General features: G+C 36.4%; 1 protein-coding gene and 2 long non-coding RNA genes across 3 annotated transcripts; 1 reads left to right on the top strand and 2 right to left on the bottom strand.

The window, feature by feature from the left end:
- Positions 1-838: 838 nt before the first annotated feature.
- On the bottom strand, positions 839-6677 carry LOC148850632 (uncharacterized). Its single transcript, XR_016099245.1, has 6 exons — positions 6463-6677; positions 5659-5884; positions 2114-2236; positions 1833-2018; positions 1593-1705; positions 839-1484 (listed from the first exon to the last, which is right to left on the bottom strand). It is a non-coding gene; the product is annotated as an uncharacterized LOC148850632 (long non-coding RNA).
- On the bottom strand, positions 4900-5346 carry LOC148850633 (uncharacterized). The gene is made up of 2 exons (XR_016099246.1): positions 5212-5346; positions 4900-5094 (listed from the first exon to the last, which is right to left on the bottom strand). It is a non-coding gene; the product is annotated as an uncharacterized LOC148850633 (long non-coding RNA).
- A 13970-nt stretch (positions 6678-20647) lies between the features above and the next one.
- On the top strand, positions 20648-23758 carry LOC148850631 (Chaperone DnaJ-domain superfamily protein). Its single transcript, XM_088947593.1, has 5 exons — positions 20648-20936; positions 22287-22364; positions 22647-22722; positions 23276-23349; positions 23440-23758. Exons 1-5 carry the CDS (start codon positions 20685-20687, stop codon positions 23515-23517), a joined length of 558 nt encoding a protein of 185 aa, XP_088803719.1. The 5' UTR covers positions 20648-20684; the 3' UTR covers positions 23518-23758.
- The last annotated feature ends 1662 nt before the right edge of the window (positions 23759-25420 follow it).

The following is a 25420-nucleotide window of genomic DNA, read 5'->3' as shown; positions in this document are numbered from 1 at the left end:
CCTTATCAGGGCCAGGGGTTGTTAGGCAGCGGCTGAAATTTGTCCACAAACAGTTGAATAGATGATGGTGCAGGAAACACGTGAAAACCCTTTCTTTCTATCCGTCCCTGAACCGTTGACAGTTCTGTTTGAACCTAATCAGCAACATAACGATAAACGATACCTACCAGAAACATGTTTTGGCAGAGGCATGTGCGATGGTGTTTCTGGCAATCATCCCTTGTACAAAAATGTATGCACTGTTTGGTATTTTTGCTTGATCAGATTTGAACAAAAACGACTTTCTTTTCCACCTATGTTGAAATGTTGATACCGGCATACTGCAAACTTGTATTAAACGCTGTAATGAGGGAAAGAAAACGATACCAAACACCATCGTAAACGAAAATAGAGAAATTTGGACTCATACCACGTAAGACGTAACAAACATATGATCCCAAGTGAGATGGAACGCAGACTTTGAACTTGACAAATGAACGTGGGGAGAGAGTCCCATCAAGTTCCATTTGAATAATTAAGTCTAAAGCATCACCTAGCTAGATAACGACGCTTTTTTTGGTTTTTTGTATCTACCTAACGTTAACAATGACAATTTAAGAGGAATGCTAGGCTGTAATGCACGCGAAAGGTTGTCACCTGCCCACGCATGCCAAACAGCAGCATTAAGGGTTGGATTGACCAGGGTTACCAAAATAACTCGTCATTTCCGAATCTGCCAAATTCTACCCTGTAATTTAGGTTGAGTATCAATTTAGTATCCCAATTTTAAAATGCGATGATCTAGTATGTGACGTTTAATTTTGCCACGATTTCATCATAATTAAAAAACAAAAAAGACTTAATTACCCATCATCTATTCTGATTACTGCATGATTTTCGATCAAAATTACAAAAATGACTACTATAATTTCTCTTCAAGTGGGAGAAAAATTCCCGACAGGTACCCTGCTGCTGCTTCTCACACTGAGCAAATGCAAGAGTCAAGAGCTCATCGGAGAGAGGTTCCATGCTTCGAGGTGACATCCTACCCGGGAATGGATCACCAAAGTATGCCTGTAAGAGTGAATGAACAACGATTTTGGGGGAGAAAACATTCGTGTGTTGATTGGCGATGGCATGCTCTGTTGTTGCTGGAACTGGTTGAGAACCACTGATTTGTGAGATGGGGAAAAGACCGCTGACGCTGCCTGATCTGAATACCGGGACGACGGGGAGATTTCAGCAGTAAAGTGATCCTCAAGGTTTGAAGGGGTCAGGGTCTTGGAACGAACAGATCTGTTAACAGTGGATGAACTAATACGCGGCTGAGAGAAGCATGGGGCTTGGCCAGATACCAGGTGGTGTAAGTGGTCATCCCGAGCCCTAGAAAAGACCAAATCCGATAGTTGTGGATGGAAGGTATGAATACCGTCGTCTCACAGCAAGCTCCGAAGATGTACGTCCATGTCCTCTTATCCAGTCGGTCGTTTATGTAATATATGTTGCTGCTCTCATCATCGAACCCACCATAGATCAGCTAATCAAATCAACGCTCTTGTTCTTTGCTGGGCTTTTGGAACTGTGCAAAAGAAATGAAAACAGAAAAAGCTCACCTTGCGCAAGCTATTAGCTGTATAACGGACCCAAAGAGGATAAATGTACAGTTGAAGGCCAGTCCCACAGCTTTACAGTATGGACCCAGTGATCCGTCAAGCACTTCTAACCACTGAAATGACAAATGGTAGTCAGTGGCTATGCTTTAGTGGAATTAATTAAGAAGGCGAAGCATGAACTTTCTGCAACTCCTGATTTTCTTTTTTCGCTTTCTTTGATATGCTATTTTGGAAGGTTACCTGTATCACATGGTTCTTAAAGCTCACGTTCTCCTTCTCCTTTCTACTTCGGTACTCAATGTATAGGACGCTGATGAGATAAGCAGTCCAGCTACTGACAAGGCCGTAGAATATCTAGAATAATATGCCTGAGAGCATTCCCAGCTGGGAGAACGAGTATGGCAACGTTAACAGCACCTGAGCTACCTGTAATGAAAGGCAAGATTGAATTTCCTCAGACAACATTGAGCAAAGGAGCTAATGGAATTCATTTTTATTATCTGGGTCTTTGTGGGTTTTACTTGATTCGAAGCGCAACTGAACCAGGCGTCATAAACGGAGCCGCCATGCCAGAGGAGGCTCTTCACGCTAAACATGGACTGATCTGTCTTCTCTTCCTTTCCTTTATCGCACCATTCAATATCCTGCTACAATCAAAAGTACATTCAATCGGGTAAATACAAACTACATACATATACACACGATCCAATGTGAACTCTTATGAGCGATTGGTAAGTAAACGAATTGACCCTGCCATCTCACATGTTCATTATCCATTCATGTTATTACTTGGTGTTGACATGTTATTACGAAGGGATGAGAGATCCATCATATGGATAGATAGACCATGCAGGAAGGTTGAGCAAAATTTTAAAAATTTTTCTTTCTTATATATGGAAATCGCATTTCCTATTTTAGAAAACTGCATTTTCAATTATCAATCTTGAAACAAACCAGATCAGGGCTGAAACCAAAAAGAGAGGAGAATGATATACATGATACGGAGTAACAGTAACTCCCAACGAATGTGTTCACACCTAAGGAGAAAACCAAAATCTGTTTCCACTTAACTGACACAGTGTGAGGTGAAGCAGAATCAGTAGGACGACTCTTCAGCAACAACTGAATTCTTCAACAAGAATGTAGTAAAGGGCTGATGAGCACAATTTCATATTGCCTCTTCTAGCAAGAAGCAATATCAAAAATGATTCTCGATCACTCTCACAGGTAGAGATCGAACTAGGTAGGGGCGGCAAGAACAGGGAGAAAAGAGCAGAAGACATGAGCAGTCAAACTATGTGTTGTCTTCTCTCTTAATTCAGCAGACTGTGAGTGTATTTTGGAGGTTCGCATTGCTCTTCTATTTATAGTCTTAAAGAAAGGTTCTCCTAATCCTGTTAGGAGTTCCCTAATCCAAATCTTATATTTGGATCTGGACTCTCTTTAAGAGAAAAGGATAATCCATTTTCTTATATGCAGATAAAGATCAGCCTTCCTAATCAAATTAGGAGTTTTCCTTATCTAAATCTTTATTTGAATATGAACTCTTTGAGTGTATAGGGATAGTCCATTATTCTATCAGCTGATCCAAATCCCATAACTACCCCTTATTTAATTAATTTCATTAAGCCAGTTCGAATGGGCTTTAGGCCCATTAAGTCTATGTGCTCACTTAACCTTTTAACATGTTGCCCAGTTGGCTACCCTTGTATGGCATGGGACCCAAACATTGATCTATGCATTAGTCACATGGGTTCAGCTTAGCCTTTGTTACAAGGCCTGGCTGAATTCACTGTAGGAGACAACGAACCCCTGAGTCCATCACCATGGGCTCTTAACGGGCCCAACATTTACACTAAATGGTCATTGGGTCCAACCACCTTATGAAAACCCAAGGACTGTGTGCAGATACAAGATTAATCCATCAGGTATTACCCTCAATGGTCTTATACTTAACCTCTCAGCCCATAATGATCAAACACTGCCCAACAAGAGAGGACATCTCCCTCAGCTACAAAGTGCAGTGCCGCACTCTCTACTCACATGGATCCCGGGAATTAAAACCTTTTGCAAAGGGGTTGATCCTGTCACTATGACCACCCACTCAGATGAATTTTTGGACTGTCCCAATATACCCAGGTTTTGACCCCCTCTAAGGATCTCACTAATTGGCATATCAAAGACAGCCTAATCCGACACCCAGTGCAGTACCATAATCAAGTCTAGGGACCAGGTGTAATATTTCAGTTTTGCCCATCTATCTCCAAGGTCCTGGGCAATACTGAAATTTTGGTCCCGTTTAGGGTTTCAAGAAAACCCATGCATGTACCTTAGGTCTCACCCTGGCAGCTGAGACAAGCTACCCCAACCAACTTGGCGATACATCAATGTCATCATTGGCAGAATAAATCTCCCCAGATCTATCCAATAGATGTGAAGATTCTAAACTAACACAAGTCTCATTAAGTGTCCAGTTTAAGGGTATTACACAGAAATATACCACAATGACGTGAATCAATTATGTACTTTATTCATTTACAATAAATGTCAAAAAGTTACATCAATCTGAATAGAGCTAAAGGGCATAACATTATCCATTCATGTCATTAGTTGGTGTACTGTAGTTAAAGCTATAATGCTTGCTAGAAAGAAAATCAGGACAATAAAGCCATGTTTGGTTCAAAGGAAAAAGTAATAAAAGAAAGGGAAAGATAAAGAAACTTATATATATATATAAGGTTTATAAAGAAAATCAGGACAATAAAGCTATCTTTTTCTTTGTCTTTTCCTTCAAACCAAACACAACATAAAGTTAACCACGTGTATAATTAGAAACAATTAAGAGCAAATGTAGCAATATGATGAGAAATCGGCTTCAGTCCGTGCAAGGCCTATTACGATGAACAGTCTTTAGAGGCTTGGATTTGGAACATCTTCGCACTTCTTGCTTTATGGCTTTGCGCTGACTTAATCCGGTTTGGCAGCCATGTTGGCAGACTGTCTAATACAAGTTATCAATTAAGAAGAAAGCGAGGCAAATATATGAAAATTCATTTTTAATTTTGAAACGAAGAAAAACAGGTTGAAGGGGCAGGTTGTAATGTTTTATTGATCTGATATAGAAAATAATTTTCTACACCAAAGGAAACAGACGGTGTTAATTCGTTCAATGGAATCCACCAACTGCAACTGCAGCTTCATGATAACAAGAGAGTGAAATGATGATTCCATACCAAATTTGATATCAAGATGGAATGAATGCTAAGGCATCGGCCTCAGAAAAAGACAGATATGGTGACCATAGTGAGAACGAATGACGATTCCAGCGTTGATACATCACCAGATCTCTATCAACATTAATTTTGATAATATCAAGCTTGGCCGCTTGGGCTGGAGTCAATAGTTAATAATGCATGACAGCATCTCTTTCAATACTCCCCTCCACACAGTCCTTAACTCTCCAAAATCCAAATTGAAAGAGTAATTCAACATACGGTTGGGCCTGGGTGAGAATTGAGAAAAGGTCAAGCAGATTGCTGCTAAAGAAAATTAATTTATTACGTGCCCACCAAATAACTCGTATCATGACCACTGAATGTAAAAATGCATTACTCAGCACCTGCCAATCACCATCCATCTTCGAGTTCGCATTCCGTGAATGTGTTCGGCCTCAGTCAGGGCAGCTCCACCGAACCCTGTTCCCTTAGTGGTCATGGTAAGCTACGCTTGAATTCGTTTGAAAAAAATAGTTCGTTGTCGCCTCGCACCGAACCTTGTTCTCTCCTGTTCTCTGACTCTCTCCCTCTCCAACCGGCGGCGACCGGAGGAAAAACTCGGGTGTTGTTTTTTTTTTTCAGTTTTTCTTTCCGAAAACATTGCATCAGGTATTACATTATTCTTAACTTTTGAACAAACGAAGGAAATGTTCATCGGTTACCATTCGCCGTTTGCCATTTGCCGCACAAAGAAAATAAACTACAAGGTTTTTGGGAAACAAAAGTTAAGAATAATACAATGCCTAATGCAATGTTTTGGGAAGAAAAACTAGAAATAAAAAAAACAACACCTGAGTTTTTCCTCTGATAGTTGCGGTCGCCACCGGTTGGAGAGGGAGAAAACGGGAGGGAACAGAGTTCGGTGCAAGCGGCAACGAGCAGTTTTTTCGAATGTATTCTAACAGAGCTTACTATCAACGCCTTTCAACGGCTACACGGGAGAAAAGACGTGTGGTGCGTCCTCCATTTGCACGAATGTGGTACATGCCTGACTGAAGCCGAACTCTCTCTGTGAACCTACGTGGGTTCACGGGAAGCATAAATATGCAAATAAAAATTGATTATATCACCTTAATAAATTTAGCAGGGGTGCAGTATTAACGGCGGTCCAATTAGTTGAACCGCCACCAAAATAATAAAAATATATGGGAAAATCAAGGAGAAGAGAAGAGATGAAACATGAGAAAATAAAGTGAGGTGACACCATAGAAAGTAAAGTGCAACAGCTTTAAAACAAAGGATCACAATGACACCGGTAACACGTTTTATCTACAAATGCACCACTGAACGTAAGGCAAACCAAAGATCGAGGGGAAAAATGTTATCAAAACGTAGATCAGCAGGTGATCTAACAACTTAAATAGAAAAACTTCGAAACAAAGAAAAATAGAGAACTAGATCTAAGGTTAAACTAATCAATAACCACTGATTGAAGAATAGATTTGGGAACCAGAGGGCATTGACGAATACAAGAAAATCAAATACTTGAAATTACAGAACAAACACAACAAAATCATAAAACAATAGCAAAGAGAGAGAAAGAGAGAGTGTGTGTATGTGTGTGTGAGAGAGAGAGAGATATGAGAAGACCATACCAGAAACTCACTTCTATTGCTCTGACCGTATTAGGCGAATGGAGTTTGAGTGGAGACCGGAGAGGGAAGGGAAAAAGAAGTATATATTTTTGCCTACAAACACAAACTCTGTTACCAGTAAATCAATCTGTAGAAGTGGAGTCAAGAATAAGTAGGGAACAGCCTTGTGAAACTTCATAGAAAAACCAAAAAAGAAAAAAAAAAAAAAAAAAGAAAAGGTAGAAGGAAAAGTTGGCCATATTCGCTAGCGGGGATAACAAAGTGGTGAATTGGTTGTCCCCATTGCTTGAAATTATAGGGAGGCCAACGCAAGTGGGCGAGGCTGGATGTGGGTAGAGTCGTAAGCTTGCAAACCAGGTAAAGGTTAGTTCGTTATTACTCTGATTGAACGAATGATTGGTGTTAACTGAACGAGCATGGCTCAACTTGAGGCTATTCTTGGAATCAATAAGGGATGGAGCAGCAAGGTGTAAGGTGTTGGAAATATTTCGGGAATGGATGGCTGAGAGGGATTTCAATCCATGTGTTTATGTGTAGTATATGTTAAGACAAGGGCAAAATCTGATTTCGAGTCAGCAATGGCACAGCTAAGACCTCGATTTGATGCGGGCTGCTTCACGGAAGAGAAGACGTAACAGCTCCAGATGATGACGATGGAGATCGCCAACTTCAACGACATCATGTACCACTTGGCGATCGCGCCCCAATTGGCTTCGGATGTTCTGAATCACTTCGATCGGTGAAGCTCCTCAAACTCCTCCAATAAGTCACCATTTTGTCCGTGTGTAGTGAGATCGTCGGTGGATGCTTGTAGGCGAGGGAGATCGAACATCCAGGTTAATTAAAAATGAGTTATGTTTTTTTTTTTGTCCTTTTGTATCTGGTTGAACCAAATACCTTCAGCTAACACGTAAAGGCCCGTCAGCATTAAGCATTTTTTAATACACTGACGTAGTCGCTACTAATTGGTGGGTTCAGGCTTTCTGTAAACCCACAAGTTCATAGGATGTGAACTCTTCATCTTCCACCATTCCAACAACCTCTCCCTAGCCATTTGCCATGTGATGAGCGATATAAAGAGAGATGAATATAGTGGATAAGATTAAAGTAATTGGAGTGAAGTCACACCAGCCATTGGCATACCCGTATTAAGGTTTTGGTTTTAAACGTCAGTTTGGAAGGATTACAAATACAAATATATATAGTGCAAATATATAATATACAAGGTTTTGCATTTTAGAGCCTAATGCATGTATTTCTATTGTATATGATATTTCTAAACTTTATATTTATATTGCACATTCCCTTCTCTAACTAACTCTAATACTATAATTTACTATTATTTTAATGGTTTTCTCTCTCCTTCCCCATCCACATGGCATTTCAATTTCAGCCATCTTAAAAATAAACAACAAATAATAAATTATTTAAATTCAATTTCAATAAAAATATTAGATAATATAAAATAATAAAAATAAGTAAAAAATAATGAGACTAAATACTATTGTAAATTTATTAATAAAATTAAAATTTAACAAAATTATTAGTTTTATATTTAATTATTCATCATCATCATCATCCATGCCTTAGCCCAACTATATGGGGTCAGCTATATGAATCTTATTTTGTCAATTTATTCCATTTAAAATCATATCCACTTTTAAATTATTGGTGTTTAAATCATTTATTACTACTTCTACTATGTTCTTTTTGGTCTACCCCCACATCTTCTAGCCCCCTCCACTTGTAACAAGTCACTTATTCTAACTAGAGTGGGTGGTATTCTATGCACATGAGCAAACCATCTTACCCTATTCTTTCTCATTTTCTCACTTACTTGAGTTATTCCTAGGTTTCTATGGATAGTTTCATTATTGATCATATTCTTTCTAGGTTTTTTACTCATCCATTTTTGCATTTGCATTTATGCTATACTCACTTTTTCTAAACATGTCTTTTCTTGATTGCCCAACACTCTACTCCATACATAGTTGGTCTTACAATTATTTTATAGAATTTTCCTTGCTATTCTCCTATTATACAAAAGTCCAAATGCACCCCTCAATTTGTCCAGCCTACTACCATTCTGTCGTAATTGTGAAGCACCACGAAAATCCACAATTAATGACAGGCGTAGAGTTAGTGGCACTCATTTATGATAAGAATTAATGCAGTGTAACCACACTAGTACGAGATCTATTAATCGCTAAGTTGAGGTGACATGCGTGATTAAAAGTGATAATTTTAGGCAAAACTAGGTATGAAGGAGGACCCTTTGGGGGAGTAGGCGTAATAAGGACTTCAAACTTCTCCTCCCTTATGGCGTGTGCAAGGGGGCAAAGGGGGAAGGAGGTAATGACAGTTATAAATACCCCCTTGGAGACACCATTTAGGGCATTAGAGGAGGTAGGTGAAAAGGGACTTAAGAATGGTCCACAAAACATGCCTCATCCCGTCATGGAGAAATTTTGGTCTCTCTTGGGGTGAAAGTTAGGCTAAAGCCCGGTTCTCATATTCAGGGTTAGTCAATGCGAGTTTTCTATTGTAGAAGAACCAGGTCAAGTCACCCTCTTTGGTCTTGGGTTAATTGGCCTCTTAGATCCTATCATGTATATTGTAGTAGGATCCAACCCTAACATTTTTGCGACTTCACTAAGGATGTCAGACCTGTTCACGGGTTGGAGCAGCTTTTGCCTTTATATTAATAGAATAAGCTCAGGCCCGAGTTCGAGTTCGAGCCCGACCTGACCAATGGGCCTAGGTTTTGAGCCAGAGCCCGAACCTCATATAAATCCTGAAGCCCAGGCCCAAGCCTAAGCCCAACCAGAAATTTAGAAATATTTTATTTTTTATTCAATTAAAAAATATTTTTATTTATATTAAAATACCTCAAAACCTAAAAAATAATGAAAGATCTCACTATTACTTGAAAAAAGAGAATAATAAGAAAGAAAAATATTATATATTTATTTATTATATAAAAATATATTTTTATTATATAATACATTATCAAGTGGGGCTTAGGCTCAGGCCAGGATATTTTGAAAAAGAATGAGCCTGGCCCAAAAAAGGTCAACCCCGAGCCTGCAGGCCTAAAATCCTGTCCAAGCCTGACTTAGATTGGGCTAGGCCAATTCTTTTTTATTATCAACTTATTTCTAAATTGAGCTATCTTTTTTCCTTTTTATGTTTTTTCACCTAATACATGGACACCTACTTTCTTTCTCTATTTCTCTTCTATTTCTTAATACACACACACACACACACACACACACATATACACTATTGCTAATCTATGCTGTGTTAATAAACCTTTTCTTCGAATAACTTTGCAATCTTTACATGCATCATTTGTTTTGTTCTTCTATTTAGGAAAATTTTTATTTTATTTATGTTTGGTCAACTTTTATAAGTTATTAAATTTACTATACCATTAACTACTACAATATTTAATATTGTTCCCCATGATTCATTCTTTTCCCAAAATCCAAATCCTCCATGTACAATATCATATTCAATACTTTTCTTACCTATATGCCCATTTAAGTCCCCTCCTATAAAAATCATCTCTTTGTTTGAAATTTCTTGAATTAATCATTCTAAGTTTTTCCAAAATTGTATTTTAATATTTTCTTCTAAACTCACTTAAAATGCATAAGCACTAATTATGTTAATGATTTTCTCATGTAAAATAAGTAATAATTCCATCCTTAATTATTTTAACATTTATGATATCATTTTTTAAATACTTATTTATTATTATTGCCTCGCCATTTCCATTATTCACTTCTCTTGTGTACCATAATTTGTAGCCATCAATTTCTTTAGTTTGTTTACCTTTCCATTTAGTTGTTTGTAAACATACAACATTAACCCTTATATTTTTCAGAATGTCTACTACTTCCATAGCTTTTATATTAATGTTCATACATTTAAAGTGGATGAAGGAAGTCATGTTTCTTAGATTAGTTTCTTTATCTGCTCTTGTCCATAATGATGTGGGAATCATTGCTTGATTGACACCGCAATTGGGTGTTGTTGTGCTATGTCACTTACGAGGACCATCCTAGCAAACCCTTGTCACTAAACACTATACTCGAGTTAGGGCGTAGCGTGTAGTTTTTGAAGAATGTCTTATCATGAGTACAAAAAGATAAAGCAATATCCATATTCATGAAGGTTTAGCAAAAGTTTTAGTGTCAACAACCAACCTAATGCAACCCTAATTTATCCGAGTTTGGAATTGATAATGTAAGAAAACTAACATCACTAAATAAAAGTTCAATGACAATTAAAACAATTTAATAGAACTACAAATAAATAATAAGTTTTATCTAAAAAATAATCGAAAACCCATTTAATAGTAATAAATTTATTCAATGTATTAAAACAATAAAAATTAAGATAGATAATGAAAAGTAACACACATCTAACAATATGTAACCACGTGTTTGGGTTGGACTTTGGTACCACTTTACCTAATTGTGAATGTCACAAGGCTCCTTTTGCCACAATTTTCTCTTGATAGTGCCCATGCATCACATATTGCTTTGTTTATTTGGGTAATTATTTATATTCTTTTGCTTATTTCAGATAAAAATCTAGTTTATTATCATGGTTTGCTTTATCTTTTAATTTTGTTTTCCTATAATAAGGAGGGATTGCAAGTAAGGACCAGGTGTTAGACTGACCAAGTAACATAGTTGGTCATGTTGTTATTGATTAAATACATTTATTGAGTCGTTAGAGATCTGAGCATTTTGAAATGTTTAGGGGCATCAAGGTCCTTGATGGGTGGACCTTGGGATTGCCTCAAGAACACCTATAAATAGAGACGATCACCACTCGATGAGGCATCCATCTCAATCTATTTCTCATCTCTTTGTGGCTTGGAGACTTGTTTGAGAAACCAACACAGGTGGAAGCATAATTTGAAAATTCAAAATATTGTCCAGAAGCTGAAGTGAAGAGAAGAGAAAAGAGAGAAAGAGATAAGAGAGATTTGAGAGATAGAAGAGTTACTGGGGTGTTGGCTTTTTAGTATTTATATTAGGGTGACCAAATCATAACATAAAGTGAGGGGAATTACAATAGTATCCCTGTGACACTAACAAAAATAAAAACAACTTATAACCAGCCTTTTAACACTCCCCCTCATGTTGGGACATAGATGACAATCATGCCCACCTTGTCACATAGATCATTGTGCTGCAAATGATGTAGCACTTTTATGACGATGTCTGCAAGTTAATCTTTGGGCTCAACATAGGGGGTGCACGCTTTCCCTTTGACAATATTTTCTCTAATGAAATGGTTGTCTACTTCAATGTGCTTGGTTATATCATGCAGTACTGGATTAACAACAATGTTTATCTTTGCCTTGTTGTCACAATATAAAGTCATAGATCCATCAATTATAAATCCCAATTCACTCAATAGACTTTTTAGCCACATTATTTTAGCCACTCCATGAGAAATTGCTCTATATTCAACTCCAGCATTAGATATAGCCACCACATTCTGTTTTTTGCTTCTCCAAGTGTCTAAGTTTTGCTCCCACAAAGGTACAATAATCATTGGTAGACTTCTTATCGTCTAGTGATCCTGCCCAATTTGCATTAGTATACACTTCAACCTTCAAATGTTCATGCTTTTGGACCAATAAACCTGTACCTGTGAATTTCTTAAGATATCTGAGAATTCTTTCAACTGTTTCAAGGTGGGTGGTCTTAGGGGCATGCATGAATTGACTTAGAAAACTCACTACATAAGCAATATCTAGCTGAGTCATGGAGAAATATAGCAATCTTCTTACAAGCCTCTGAAATTGATTCACAAATTTGATGAATTCACATGGACAATCACTTATTTTCTTATTATGATCAACAGAAGAATCAACGGGTTTCACTCTCAATTTTCCTATATCCTGTAATAGATCTAGGACATACTTTTTCTCTAATAAATGAAGATATCCTTTTGCGAGCGGGCAACTTTAATTCTAAGGAAGTATCTCAAATGACCTATATCTTTCACCTCAAACTAAGTAGCAAGAAATCCCTTCAATCATTGAATTTCATATTTCCAATCACTATAGATAACTATATCATCAACATACACTATTGGGGCTGCAATTTTCCTTTCTCATCTTTTCACAAACAATGTATGATTAGATTGACATTGCTTGTAGCCCTTTTATTATACAACTACTTGGAATCTGCTGAACCAAGCTCTTGGTGATTATTTCAAGCCATATAATGACTTTTTTAACCTGCATACATTTTGTTCATTACCTTGAGCACAAAAACTAAGAGGTTGTACCATGTACACTATTTCTTCTAGATCACCATTTAAAAATGCATTATTGATGTTCAATTAGTGAAGGTCCCAATTAAAGTTTGCAGCTAAAGAGAAGAGAATCCTAATGGAGTTCATCTTAGCAACTAGTGCAAAAGTTTTTGCATAATCCACCCATACACTTGAGTGAACCCTTTTGCCACTAAACGAGCTTTATACCTTTTCACTGTGCCATCAACCCTATGTTTCATTGTAAATTGTTAGACAGTTATGCCCTTAGCTCCAATCAGATTGATGTACTTATTAACATTTGTTGTAAATAAATAAAGTGCATAACTGATTCATGTTATTTTGGTGTGTTTCTGTGTAATACCCTTAAACTGGACACTTACGAGATTCGTGTTAGTTCAGATTCTTCATAGTCGTTTGATAGATTTGGGAATATTTATCCTGCCAATGCTAATACTGATGTGCCACCAAGTGGGTTTGGGTGGCTTGTCTTAGCTAACAGGACGAGACTTGAGGTACATGTAGTGTGGGTTTCCTTGAAACCTCGAACCGGACCAAATTCCAGTATTGCCCTAGACCTTGGAGACATATGGGCAAAATTGAAATGTTACACCTGACCCTAGACTTGATTATGGTATTACACTAAGTGTTAGATTGGACTGTCTTTGATATGCTAATCAGTGAGATCTTTAATAGGGATTAAAACCTGGGTATGTTGGGACAATCCAAGAATTCACCTGAGTGGGTGATTGTAGTGACAGGATCAGTCCCTTTGTCGAACAAAGTGAATGATTGGGGATGCACTCTCTCTAATGGAAACCTAACCTGCCGGCAGTTGATTTCAAACTTGTTCAAATTTGTTTTGCAAAATATATTTATATAGATATATACTTATATATTATGATTTCACAAAATGTTTGCAAATGTTTTAATTCCCATGATCTATGTGAGTAGAGAGTGCAACATTGTACCTTGCAGCCGAGGGAGAGGTCCTCTCTTATCGAGTAGTGTTTGATCATTTTAGGCTGAGAAGTTAAGTGTAAAACTATTGAGGGTGATACTGATCAGCTAATCTTGCACTTGCCCATAGTCCTTGGGCCTTCATAAGGTGGCTGGACCCAATGACCATTTAGTGTAAATGTTGGGCCCATTAAGAGCTCATACTGATGGACTCAGGGGTTCACTGTGTTCTGCAGTGAATTCAGCAAGGCCTTGTAACAGATGCTGGGCTGAACCCTTGTGGCTGATGTATAGATCAATGCTAGGGTCACCCACCATAACTAGCCAGGACATAAAGGGAAAATGAGCTATGTGACTAAATGGGCCTAAAGCCCATTTTGAACTAGGCTTAAGTGAGTTAATTAAAATGAGGCGAGTTCTGATTAATAATCTAATCAATATTAGCTAAAGGATAAGATAAGTCTTATCCATTTAAGAGTCCAAATCCAAATATTAGATTTGGATCAAGAAACTCTTTCCTAATTGGATTAGGAAGTTGATCCAAAGAAGACTATAAATAGGGGTGAATTCACTAGTTTATGCACTCAGCAATCTGCAGAATTCTCCTTTAGTTCTTGTTGCCCCTACCCAATTCGATTTTCACTTTTGGATCTGGTCAAGAATAGTTCTTGATATTGTTCCTTGCTATAAGAAATAATCTAAAGTCGTGCTCACCAGCCCCTTGCGTGATTCTTGCTGAAAAATTAGGGTTATTGCTGAAGAACCACTTTGTGGATCTACCTCACCATAAGCTGTGTCATCTTTAGTGAAGGCAGGTTTTGGCCACCTCTTTGGGCGTGAACACCCACGTTGGGAGTTACTGTTATTCCGTATCAGGTACATCCTTACTTATTTTTTGTTTCAGATTTGATCCGGTTTGTTTCAACAAACGAACATTGAAAATGTAGTTTTCTAAATTAGGGAATAGGATTCCCGGATGGGAGAATGAAATTTTTGAAATTTCGCCCAACCACTCTGCATGGTTCGGCCATACATATGATGGATCTCCCATCCCTTCATTGTAAATACATTTCCACTATGCCATCAACCCTATGTTTCATTGTAAATACCCATTTACATCCAAATAGTTCTTTTTCCTCTGGAAAATCCACCAATTCTCATGTACAATTTTTATGTAATGCATTAATTTCTTCCTTCATTGCATATGTCCATTCAGGCACCAATAGAGCTTCTTCCACATTTTTAGGAATAGGGACACTATCAATGGAAGAGAGGAAAAGCCCAAAAGGAAGGTAAAATGTTTTCATAGGAAACAAAGTGGGAAATTGGGTATTTGGTGGTGCAAAATCTAACACCCTTCCAGTGAGCAATATGAAGATTAAGATCATCAACACTGGAGGTATCGATAGCAATAAAGTTAGAAATATGAATGAGAACTAAGGTACCTGGCTAGGTAGGATCCATCCCCAAAGAATTTGATGGCATTGGTGGTACAACTTCTAGATACTGCATAGCTCTTGAACTTGGTTAGCCTTTATGATGATGATAGAAAGCATGGGCGAGAGGAGGATCAGGTAGAGGGGGGAGCTAAATCTGAGGTAGGGGAGGATTCTGAACCCATTTGTCCTCATACCTACACTCCCCCTAAGGAAACACATGAAAGAAAAGTTTACTCTAAAAAAAGGAGACATCTATAGAAACATGATATTTCTAAGAGATGGGATCAAAACACTAGTACCCCTTATGATTTGTAGGGTACCCCAAAAATATGCAAAGAATAGCACAATGATCTAATTTCCCTCAAATGGGTGACAGGTTTTGAACAAAGCAACAACAACAAAAAACATAGAGAAGAATAGACAACAGATGAGCCTTGGGAACACAGAAGATGATGTGAGGCTTTGTACTTTAACCACCAAGAGGGCATGCAATTAATGAGATAGGCAGCATAAGGGAAACCTTCAAGCCAAAAACGTTTGGGGACATTCATATGAATCAATAATCCCCGAGCTATTTCAAGAATATGGTGGTTCTTTCTTTCAACAACACCATTTTCTTGTGATGTTCGGATACAGGAGCTACGGTGGAGTGGTCCACATGAAGCAAAGAACTCCGTAAGATCATTATGGAAGTATTATTTGGCATTATCAGATTGGAAGATTTGGATTTCAGTTTGAGATTGGGTGAAAATCATTATATGAAAATCTTGGATAATTTTTGGTACTTCATCCCTATTTCACATAGGATATACCCATGTCTACCTGGAATAATCATCAATAAAGGTAATAAAATACTTGTAGCCACTTTTAGATGGTAAAGTAACTGGGCCCTAACCATCAGAGTGAACAATATGAAAAAGAAATTCAAATTTATTATTATTTGAAGAAAAATGAGTTCTACAATGTTTACTCAACTAACAAATTTAACATATCAAATCTAACATTGACACTGACTTAAACAACTCTGGAAATACAATATTTAAGGAATTAAAGGATAAATGACCAAGACGACTATGCCATAAATAGGCATAACTCTTACTAGACCAATTCTTAGATTTGATAACTACAAGGTCAACCTTATTCTCCAACAAGTAGGTACCATCCACTATACACCCTCTACGAATCATCTTCCCCGAGTTTAAATCCTGAAACACATAATAATAAGAGAAGGTTTCTAAACAGTTTAAATAATTGGTTATACTACTAGCAGAAAACAAATTAACTGGGAATTGATGAACATGTAAAACATTAGAAAGTGTAGAACCAAAAGGAAGAGAGAAGATGATAGGTCTGAAAATAAGTAGACTTACTAGTCATATGTTTTGACGATCCATAATTAATTATCCAATGAGAGAGATGAATGAGACGATACATGGAGAGTTGTGGCAAAATTACCTAATGTAGACGCATATGAAGTTCTAAACGATCACAAAAGGAATTAACGATATCCTCCCTAGGGTCAAAACCAAAGGTGTATGTCTGAATAGAAGTAGTAGGAGGGGGCTGGTTCTCTTGAGTAGCCATGTTTGATGTAGTGAATTTTCTTGAACCTTGCTGTCTCGACTTCTTATTCAAATTTGAACCTTGTTTCTTACTCAATTTCTAAGCCTATTTCAACTTAACATGTGTCACAAGTGTGTCGAGGCTTCTGGCAATGGGTGCACCACAAATTTTCATTGTCATCCACCATTTTTTTTTAGAGTCTCCCTTTTTAAAAGGGATTTCCGTCACTTGTAACAATACTTCCTTTTGATGCCAACACAACTACATCTCCCCCATAATTATTTATCAAATTTCTACTTTCTTCTGACAGATGAGAGATCCTTGCTTCCAAGGATCTGCACTTTAATGGATTCATATATAGGGTTTAGACCAAAAAGAAAGGCAAAAACCCTCTGCTAAGAAACAAGAGACTTATATGCTTTCACATCGTCATCGCACTTCCTATGTACACTTTGATAATGATCCAACTCTTTCTAGATGGAAGACAAGTCTGAATAATACATAGAGAGACTCCTCTCCCATGTTTGCACGTAGAGGATTCTGCATGTAACTGATAGATCTTTGCATAGTGTCTCAATTCAAAATAGGTTGACTTGGCTTGTTCTCAAATTTCATAAGCTATTTCAGCCCACATCAAATTTCTTCTCACTTGAGATTGCATAGGCACTAAGAGCCATGACATTACCATGTTGTTCTCCTGGTTCCATCTGTCATGCTTAGTACTCTCATAATTAGGTTATTTAATTCTTCCATTTATATAGCATATTTTTCCCCTTGCATTAATGTATAGCTTGATCCCCTTCGGCCATTCTAAGTAATTTAGCCCATCAAGAGGTATGACAGCCATATGGAAGGATAAATCCATACTCCCACTCAGTTCATTCTGCATTAAGGAAACACTGGAGGTGGTTGAGTCTTCACTATTCATGATTATTGGTTTAGATCACACTATAAGTGGTTAAATCTTCACAAAAAAGGTCTGAATTGTCCAACTTATTTTCCCTTTCGCACACTATTCTTTATGAAAAACATGCACTAGAAAATTACAAGCATCCACCTTCTAGATCAACCACTCCCTGTTTCTCTGCCACCACTGTCATTGTCTGTAAATTGTCAACAAAAGCTCATTTGAGCTCAACTTCCCTTGAGTCCAAAAGGGTCTAAGAAGCAAAGTAGAAATAATGTTCGTCAAGCCCAGATCGTAGAAGGAAACCAGATCTGAGTAAGGAAGTTGGTACTTAGATATGCTGGTACTCAAATCCAATTGTCATCCAGTGAGGAAGTAGCTACTGCCGCTCGTTCGAGTTTCAGCAACGGTAGCATAACAGGGGAGAAAGAAAAAGAAAAAGAAAAGGAAAAAGGGGGGAGAAAGGAAGTTGCCAGTGATTAAAACATGCCTCCGGTGCTGACATTTCAGCATAGCACCAGTCTGAGAAGATTTTTGGAGGCTTTGAGAAGAATGGGACCGCCCAACATGTATCTCCTCGGAATCGCTGCGTACTATGATTCTACGATGCCTAAAAGGTATGATACCCATACAACTTTGACCAATCAAAAAGGGTAAAGATGCAATTGAGCCTGGATGGATCTCAACGGATGATGTTATGTCTCCTCGAAGTCTCGAACCAAATGGTTGATTCTACCTACGACTATGTATTATCAATTTTTCAAGAGCATGGTCAAAGTCAAATGTTTCTCTTCTCTTCTTCCCCCAATCATCAAATGATTGATTCTCTCTCTCTCTCTCTCTCTCTCTATATATATATATATCTATCTATATATATATATATGAATTTTTTATTTTTTTATTTCATGTCACTTTTGAAATAACTAATGAGATGCACTTTCCCAATATCCTAAATAATATCTTATCCTAAAATTTATCCTAAACTACCTCCCCTACTTTCTCCAGAATTATCTCTAATTCCTATTTATCTTCTAAATTATCTCTAATTCCTATTTATCCTCTCCCCTACTTTCTATCTATATCTATCTAAAGAAAGTTTTGATTAAAAAATTTAAGAATTATTTAATATTATAATAAAATTATATAATAACTTTAAAGTATTTATTAAAAACACAAAAAATAATTTTACATTTTTACAAAGTATATCACGAAATTATGTACTAAAAATTTAAATTATGTTTTTCCGGATTATCAATTTAAATGTTTTTCAAATATTTAATAATATGTAATAGCTTTAAATAAATAAAATTCAAATAACAAAAAATTAAATAATTTTATAAATTATTTAAATATTCAATTAACTAAATATTTATCATAACTATATTTTAAATAGTTAAAATAACGAAATAATTTATTAAATAATTTTATATTTTTACAAAATATATCACAAAATTATGTACTAACAATTTAAATTATGTTTTTCAAACATTTAATGATATGTCATAGCTTCAAATAAATAAAATTCAAATAAGAAAATTAAATATTTATATATTATTTAAATATTTAAATAACTAGATATTTATCATAACTAGATTTTAAATAGTTAAAATAACAAAATTATGTAATAAATTTAAAATTTTCTTTAAAGCAGAAAAATAATTATAACATAATATTGAAATTAATAATAATTTAATATATTACAAAATGAATAGTGAAATTATGTAATAATAGTATAAATTATGATTTTATGGATAATTAAATTCCATAAATAACTAACATTTCAAAATTTAAATATTTTACATATTATTTAAGTATTTAAATAGCTGGATATTTTAAATAACAAATATTTAACATAACTAGATTTTAAATAGTTAAAATAAATAAATTATATAATAAATTTACATTTTGTTTGAAAAGTATAAAAATAATTATAACATAATATTGAAATTAATAATAATTTAATTTTTTACATAATATTGTAAATAACTAATTTCACTTATATCAAATAATAATTCAAGAAAATAATTTTCAAAAAAATTAATATTTATTAATAATAATTTTAAAATCTTCATCTATATTTATTATATAATCTATATCTATATCTATATACATATATACATAATAAAGCAGTCTAGAATTTATTTTTTTATTCCATGTCATTTTTTAAAGGATAAACATCTTAAACCACCTCCAAGTGTTTAGATACCCTTAATTTTGTTACAATTGACTAATTCTACTCGTATCTTTAATATCCGTTACTGTTCCATCGAAATTCATACACACGTGACACCACGTGATGTATGAATTTTTAAAAACCCAATTTTGCCCTTCGTTCCTCTCCCTTCTTTTTCATCATCTTTCTCCCCGGCGGCAGTTACAGTGTTTCTCCGCCACCATTGTCGACAGAAGCTCATCTGAGCTCAATTTCCCTTGAGTCCAAAAGGGTCTAAGAAGCAAAGTAGAAATAATGTTCGACAAGCCCAAATCGTAGAAGGAAACCAGATCTGAGTATCTCTCATTCGCCGTTTTGATGTAGGTACTCAGATATGCTGGTACTCAAATCCGATTGTCATCCAGTGAGGAAATTGCTACCGCCGCTCGTTCGAATTGCAGCAGCGGTGGCAGAAAGAGGAAAAAGGAGGGAGAAAGGAAGTTGCCGGTGATTAAAACCCTACCGCAATTAAACATTCACGATTTTTCAAAAAGAGAGAATGAGAGAACCAGAGCAATCAGAATGACAGAACTAGAGCAATCAGAATCCCAAACACAATGCAACAGGAACTCACGATTTTTCTTGTTATTATTAATTTTTAAAACTCCTTCAATATCCATGTCTATGTCCTAAAAAAAAGCACGCATCTAGAATTTTCCGAGAGCGCACGGGTTCTTCACAGAGCGCGCTTCACACGTGCCTCTATAGTACATCTCAACCGTATACTGGAATAAGTCCCAATGACAAGTACGGGAGATATTCCCCATACACGGTTAAGATAGTGGGGCGAGCTTTGTGAGGCAGCCAATCCGAACTCTTCACTCTTCAGCGGGTGAAAATGCTCAACAGACGAAACCGCGAAAGGGACAAAAAAGTAAAAAAAGCAGAAAGTGTTCCCGGGGTTTACCTCAAACGCTATCTGTGTACTTTCGTCTGTTGTTATTTGGTTTTTGGGTGTACTCGTTCCTACGTGAAGAAAATGATGTGGGAAGAGTGGGAATATCAGGCAGGGGACGACAAAGAAGAAGAGGAAGTGGAGCAAGACGGTCCCGTTGATTTCGATTTCCTTTCGCTGTTACCTAAGCCTAAGGTATGGTCTCTGTCGTTAATTCAGTTGTTTTCTATTTCCTTTTTGTGTTCAACTTTTGATGAAACACTTGCCACGAAGAAGAACAATAACGTCTTAGGGTTTATGTACTATTTGATTGAATATCTGAAGCGAGTTTCGTTGTTCTTCAGACATTTGTTTGATGGTTATTTTGGTTGGGTGTTTAGGAAGTTTAATAAGACCAATTGGAATTACGAAGATGGAGTGGTTGGTGGTGGGAGCAGGAAAATGGTTAAATATCTCTTACCAAAATACTGCTGGACGGGGGAGGCATTCTGCGCTTATGTGTTTATGGAGACAGCTAGGAAATACTGCTCAAAACAGTTGGTCTGAATTACAGAAGATCTTAAGTTCTGGGTTGCTTGAATGGGAAAATCGAACCTCCACGGAACTCGGAAACCCTGATTAAAGACTGTCATAGCATAGCCATAGACAGCAGATTCTCGTGGATCTGTTGGGGTTGGCTACCTTGGTGTTGTGCGGCACTCCATCCTCCTCTAACGAAAAAAGAAGACAAAATGTTAGAAAATCTTTTCTCCTTCCGATGAGTTTTCACCTAAATGTTTCAAATAAGGTTTTCCTCGAGGTCATAGATTTTGTTACGGTCCATTTGTCCCATGTTGGTAGTAGTATGGAATGCTAATGTAAGGTATCCTACATCGGTAGCATGGGATGCTGTTGTGGGGTATATATGTGCTTGGGTTCCCTCCCTCTAACAGCTAGATTTTTAGAGGTGAGTTCCCATAAGGCACATAACAGATTCTGATTGCCATACACTTGCCATTCCTAGATCAGTAGGTACCTTGCCTGATTCTGAAAACTGATTTCTGGTTATTGCGTGTAAAAAACTTAATAGAGATGTATTTTAGGAAGAACTATCCCTGCCGGAAGAATATGGAGGGGGTTAGAGTATGGAAGTAATTTCATCATTGTAGAAGATCAGAAGATGCATGAAAGGGAGGAATATGGTGATTGTGCATAGAGAGAATAAATTTGTACTCAATTAAAGAGTCGGCACATAATTTTTGAAGCAAGAGGTTATTGGAAGTCAATTTCAGAAACCTCAGGCATATATAGCTGCTCAGTATACTTCTTATGACATGAAAGTATTCATCTGAGCTAGTGAAGTACTTTAATGTGCAAGCCTTTAAAATACCTCCTGCATTATGAGAAAGCATGAGGAGATATTACCTGGAGATACAATTTTTGCTTGTACGATTTTATTATGTGGTATTTTGTGTTATGTATCTCATATTTTTGAAGTACTTGAAAACATTTCACTCAATTTTTTGGCTTATAGTTCTAATCATCAGTGTGGAATTTCCCATGTAGGACTACTATAAAATACTGGAAGTGTCTTATGATGCTACAGAAGACACCATACGATCCAACTATATCCGTCTTGCATTGGTTTGTATTTAATTTTGTCTCATTATCCTTTGGTGAATATTCGTATATTTTATGTGCCCATACTTTAAATACCACAATTTGATTTCATTTATGGCATTATTTTAACTTTATTATTCATTTGTGGAGCTCTGTTCAAGTTCGTGTGAACTAAAACATAAAGAAGCCTTTTATCCTATTTGTTTGTTTGTTTATACATTTTTCTTTTTCTTTTTTTTTAAATTCCTACTGTTGAGAAAACCCATGCATTAGAACATCTCATCAACATCATCTTCTTTTTTACAGAAATGGCATCCAGATAAAAGGAAGGATCAGGATGGCGCAACTTCTAGATTTCAAGAGATAAATGAGGCTTACCAAGGTTAGTATTAGTGTATTACTTTCACCTTATTTTAGATATATCTTATCACTTCATGCAAAGGATTACGCTTGAACTGCGAAAGCAGAGAGGTTTTTCAGTTTTTGCATTCTACATTCAAACCATGACCATGAGGATGTAGACCAAAAGGAATGGGGAGAAAGTGACTGAAATTAACTAAAATGTTCCACTTATGGTTAGCAATGAAAAAATAAGCATATATGAGGGTGGAGCATATAGCAATGGTGGGACAGGATTTGTCTAACAAAATCCAAATAGTTGGGATTAAAACCATCTTATTTGACTTGAGTAATGGGGAAAGCATAACATTTATCACATGGTTTCATTCTTTTCCTTGTAAGGGTGTGTTGTTGTTATTTATTCTTATATAACCGTATGCACCTTTTTTATCTAAGTATTTTTTCTTTTCTACTATTTGCTATTGGTCTATATATTGAAACGGATAGATATGAGTTTGTTAGACTCCTTAATTTGCATGGACAATAACGTGAAATAGATCTGTATTTGACATTATGGATGCTTTCCTTTCTCACAGTTCTAAGTGATCCTGTTAAAAGGAGAGAATATGATAGTAAAGGGATGGAACGTGTGTATGATTACAACATCATTGTAAGATTTCTTCCATCTCTTATCTCATTGTTAATGTTCCGTTTTTTTGTTCCTCTCAATTCAACCATTTCTGTGGTTTTCTGTTTACAGGAGTACCTTAACCGATATAAAGGATTGATCTTAACATGCAACGGCCTTGGAATCAGAAATTCGATCTGGCAAATATAATGGGGAGCATACAAGGGTTGTTGATGAGGAAATTGATTGTGGATACCTTAGACTAGAGACTCGGGAGTCACTGGAGTTTTGAGGTAAACCAGGCTATAAGTTATTACAACAGATCAAGAGGACAGAACAGCCAAATATTTGTATTGGCATTTCACAAATGTAACTAATCTTTTGAAGATCTTGGCATGTGTCACTCTTCCCAATATTTTATGATATGGAATGATGTTCCATTTCTTTCTCACTCGTTTCCTGTGGTTTGATGCAAAGGCATCGAACCTTGAGTGCTCTGTGGTTACGGGTGTTTGTTTTTTTGGTAAATTTGGTTACAGGTGCTTGTTTCAAATCAAATTTTAGGTTATCGGTGTAAAAGGAGGCAAACGCTCCGCTAGGGAAGAGTGCAATTACAAATATGTTTTATTGTGCAATGATAGTTTCGTACTCCTTGTCAAACAATTTTTAGTTGTGATGAATATGAACATGAATTTCAAGACTGAAATTCACCTTTTTATTAGGGAAAATCTATAATAGGGTAAAGGCTTTGACCAGTTATTAATTGTCCAACTGAGTGTAAAAGTTTGCATTCATTTTTTTTAGATGTGGATTTTACTCTTTTTTAATGCAAATATGCTGTGGAATTCGTGATTACTGTCGTTTTTAATGTCAGTTTGGTACATGTTTGTACTCTGGTTCAGTTTTAAAGGTGTTAGATAAGAATACATGTGTTGGCAATCATGAATTCCTGGACATGTTTGCATTCATCATAAGAGCAAAATTCACATCTAAAAAATGATACAAACTTCTGCTCTCAGATCAATGATAAATAAAGTTGGATTTTAGTCTTGGAATTCGTGTATATGCCCATAACAACCAAAAACCATTTAGTAAGATCAATGCAAAACCAAACAAACTTATTTGCACTCTTCCCGTCACTCTTCCCGTCTTCCTAAACGGAGCATGATTACAGATGAATAGAGCATATGGTCGTTTTAGGACTAGTGTTTGTGCCAATGTTTTCAAACTGTTGTTGATCCAGACGGTTGGACAGTTCGGCCTGGGAATTATCCAGGCAATTAGTTCTGTTTTACCCTAAACCTGGTCTTTGATACAAAACTGTTGAAAAAGCCAAAACCAGTTGACTCAGGCGATTGAACTGTTGATCTATTGACTCGTTTAATGGTTTTTGACCGTTTTTATTTTTATTATTTTTGTCAAAATGGGCCATCCATTCGAACAAGACGGTTGGACTTTTAACCTGAAAACAGATGGCCAGAATGGTTCTGTTTCCGAGTTGTTTTTTAAAACCATAGTTTGTGCCCAACTGCCCGTGTGCACGTGCTTTGTCTTGTGAGGGGGAATGACCGGAATATGCGAGGATGCTGAAGTAAACTGTAGTTTAAATTTTAAAGTTTAAGCCCCAACTCTGTTCACTCGTTCTGAAGTCTGAACTGCAATGGAATTTGTTGCGATTGAATCACATCACTGTCAAATGAAACAGCATTAGATTCATCCAAGAATGAAAATAATGTTACCAAATTCATCTTCAAAGCCTTTACTTGGAAGTCTTGATTTAAGATTCAAAAGTGACAGTTAAAACATCGAAAGCAAAGATCTTTAGGATTGGCTGGTGCTCGCAAGTCGCAACTAGTAGAATTGGATAAGAGTGAAAATATGGGATGATGGATGATGTGATGATGGCTGTAAATTTAATCGTAATAGGATAGTGAAAATCGTGTATTTCTTTCTGGCTTTTCAATAGGTATAAAGTATAAGTAAAATATCAGGCCTTCTGGCCCTTCTCCTGTTTGTAATGGTTATTTTTAGCATGAAATCTTTGTGCCAATATAGCCTATTGAATACGCTTACATGAATATGCAGGTTTCAGAGTGCGGCTTCTTCCTGCCTA

This window comes from Nelumbo lutea, chromosome 5, assembly GCF_056320005.1.
Source record: "Nelumbo lutea isolate HS-2025 chromosome 5, American lotus-T2T, whole genome shotgun sequence".
Taxonomy (NCBI): domain Eukaryota; kingdom Viridiplantae; phylum Streptophyta; class Magnoliopsida; order Proteales; family Nelumbonaceae; genus Nelumbo; species Nelumbo lutea.
The sequence above is the reverse complement of the archived record's forward strand: the minus strand, read 5'-3'. Positions and strand labels throughout refer to the sequence as shown.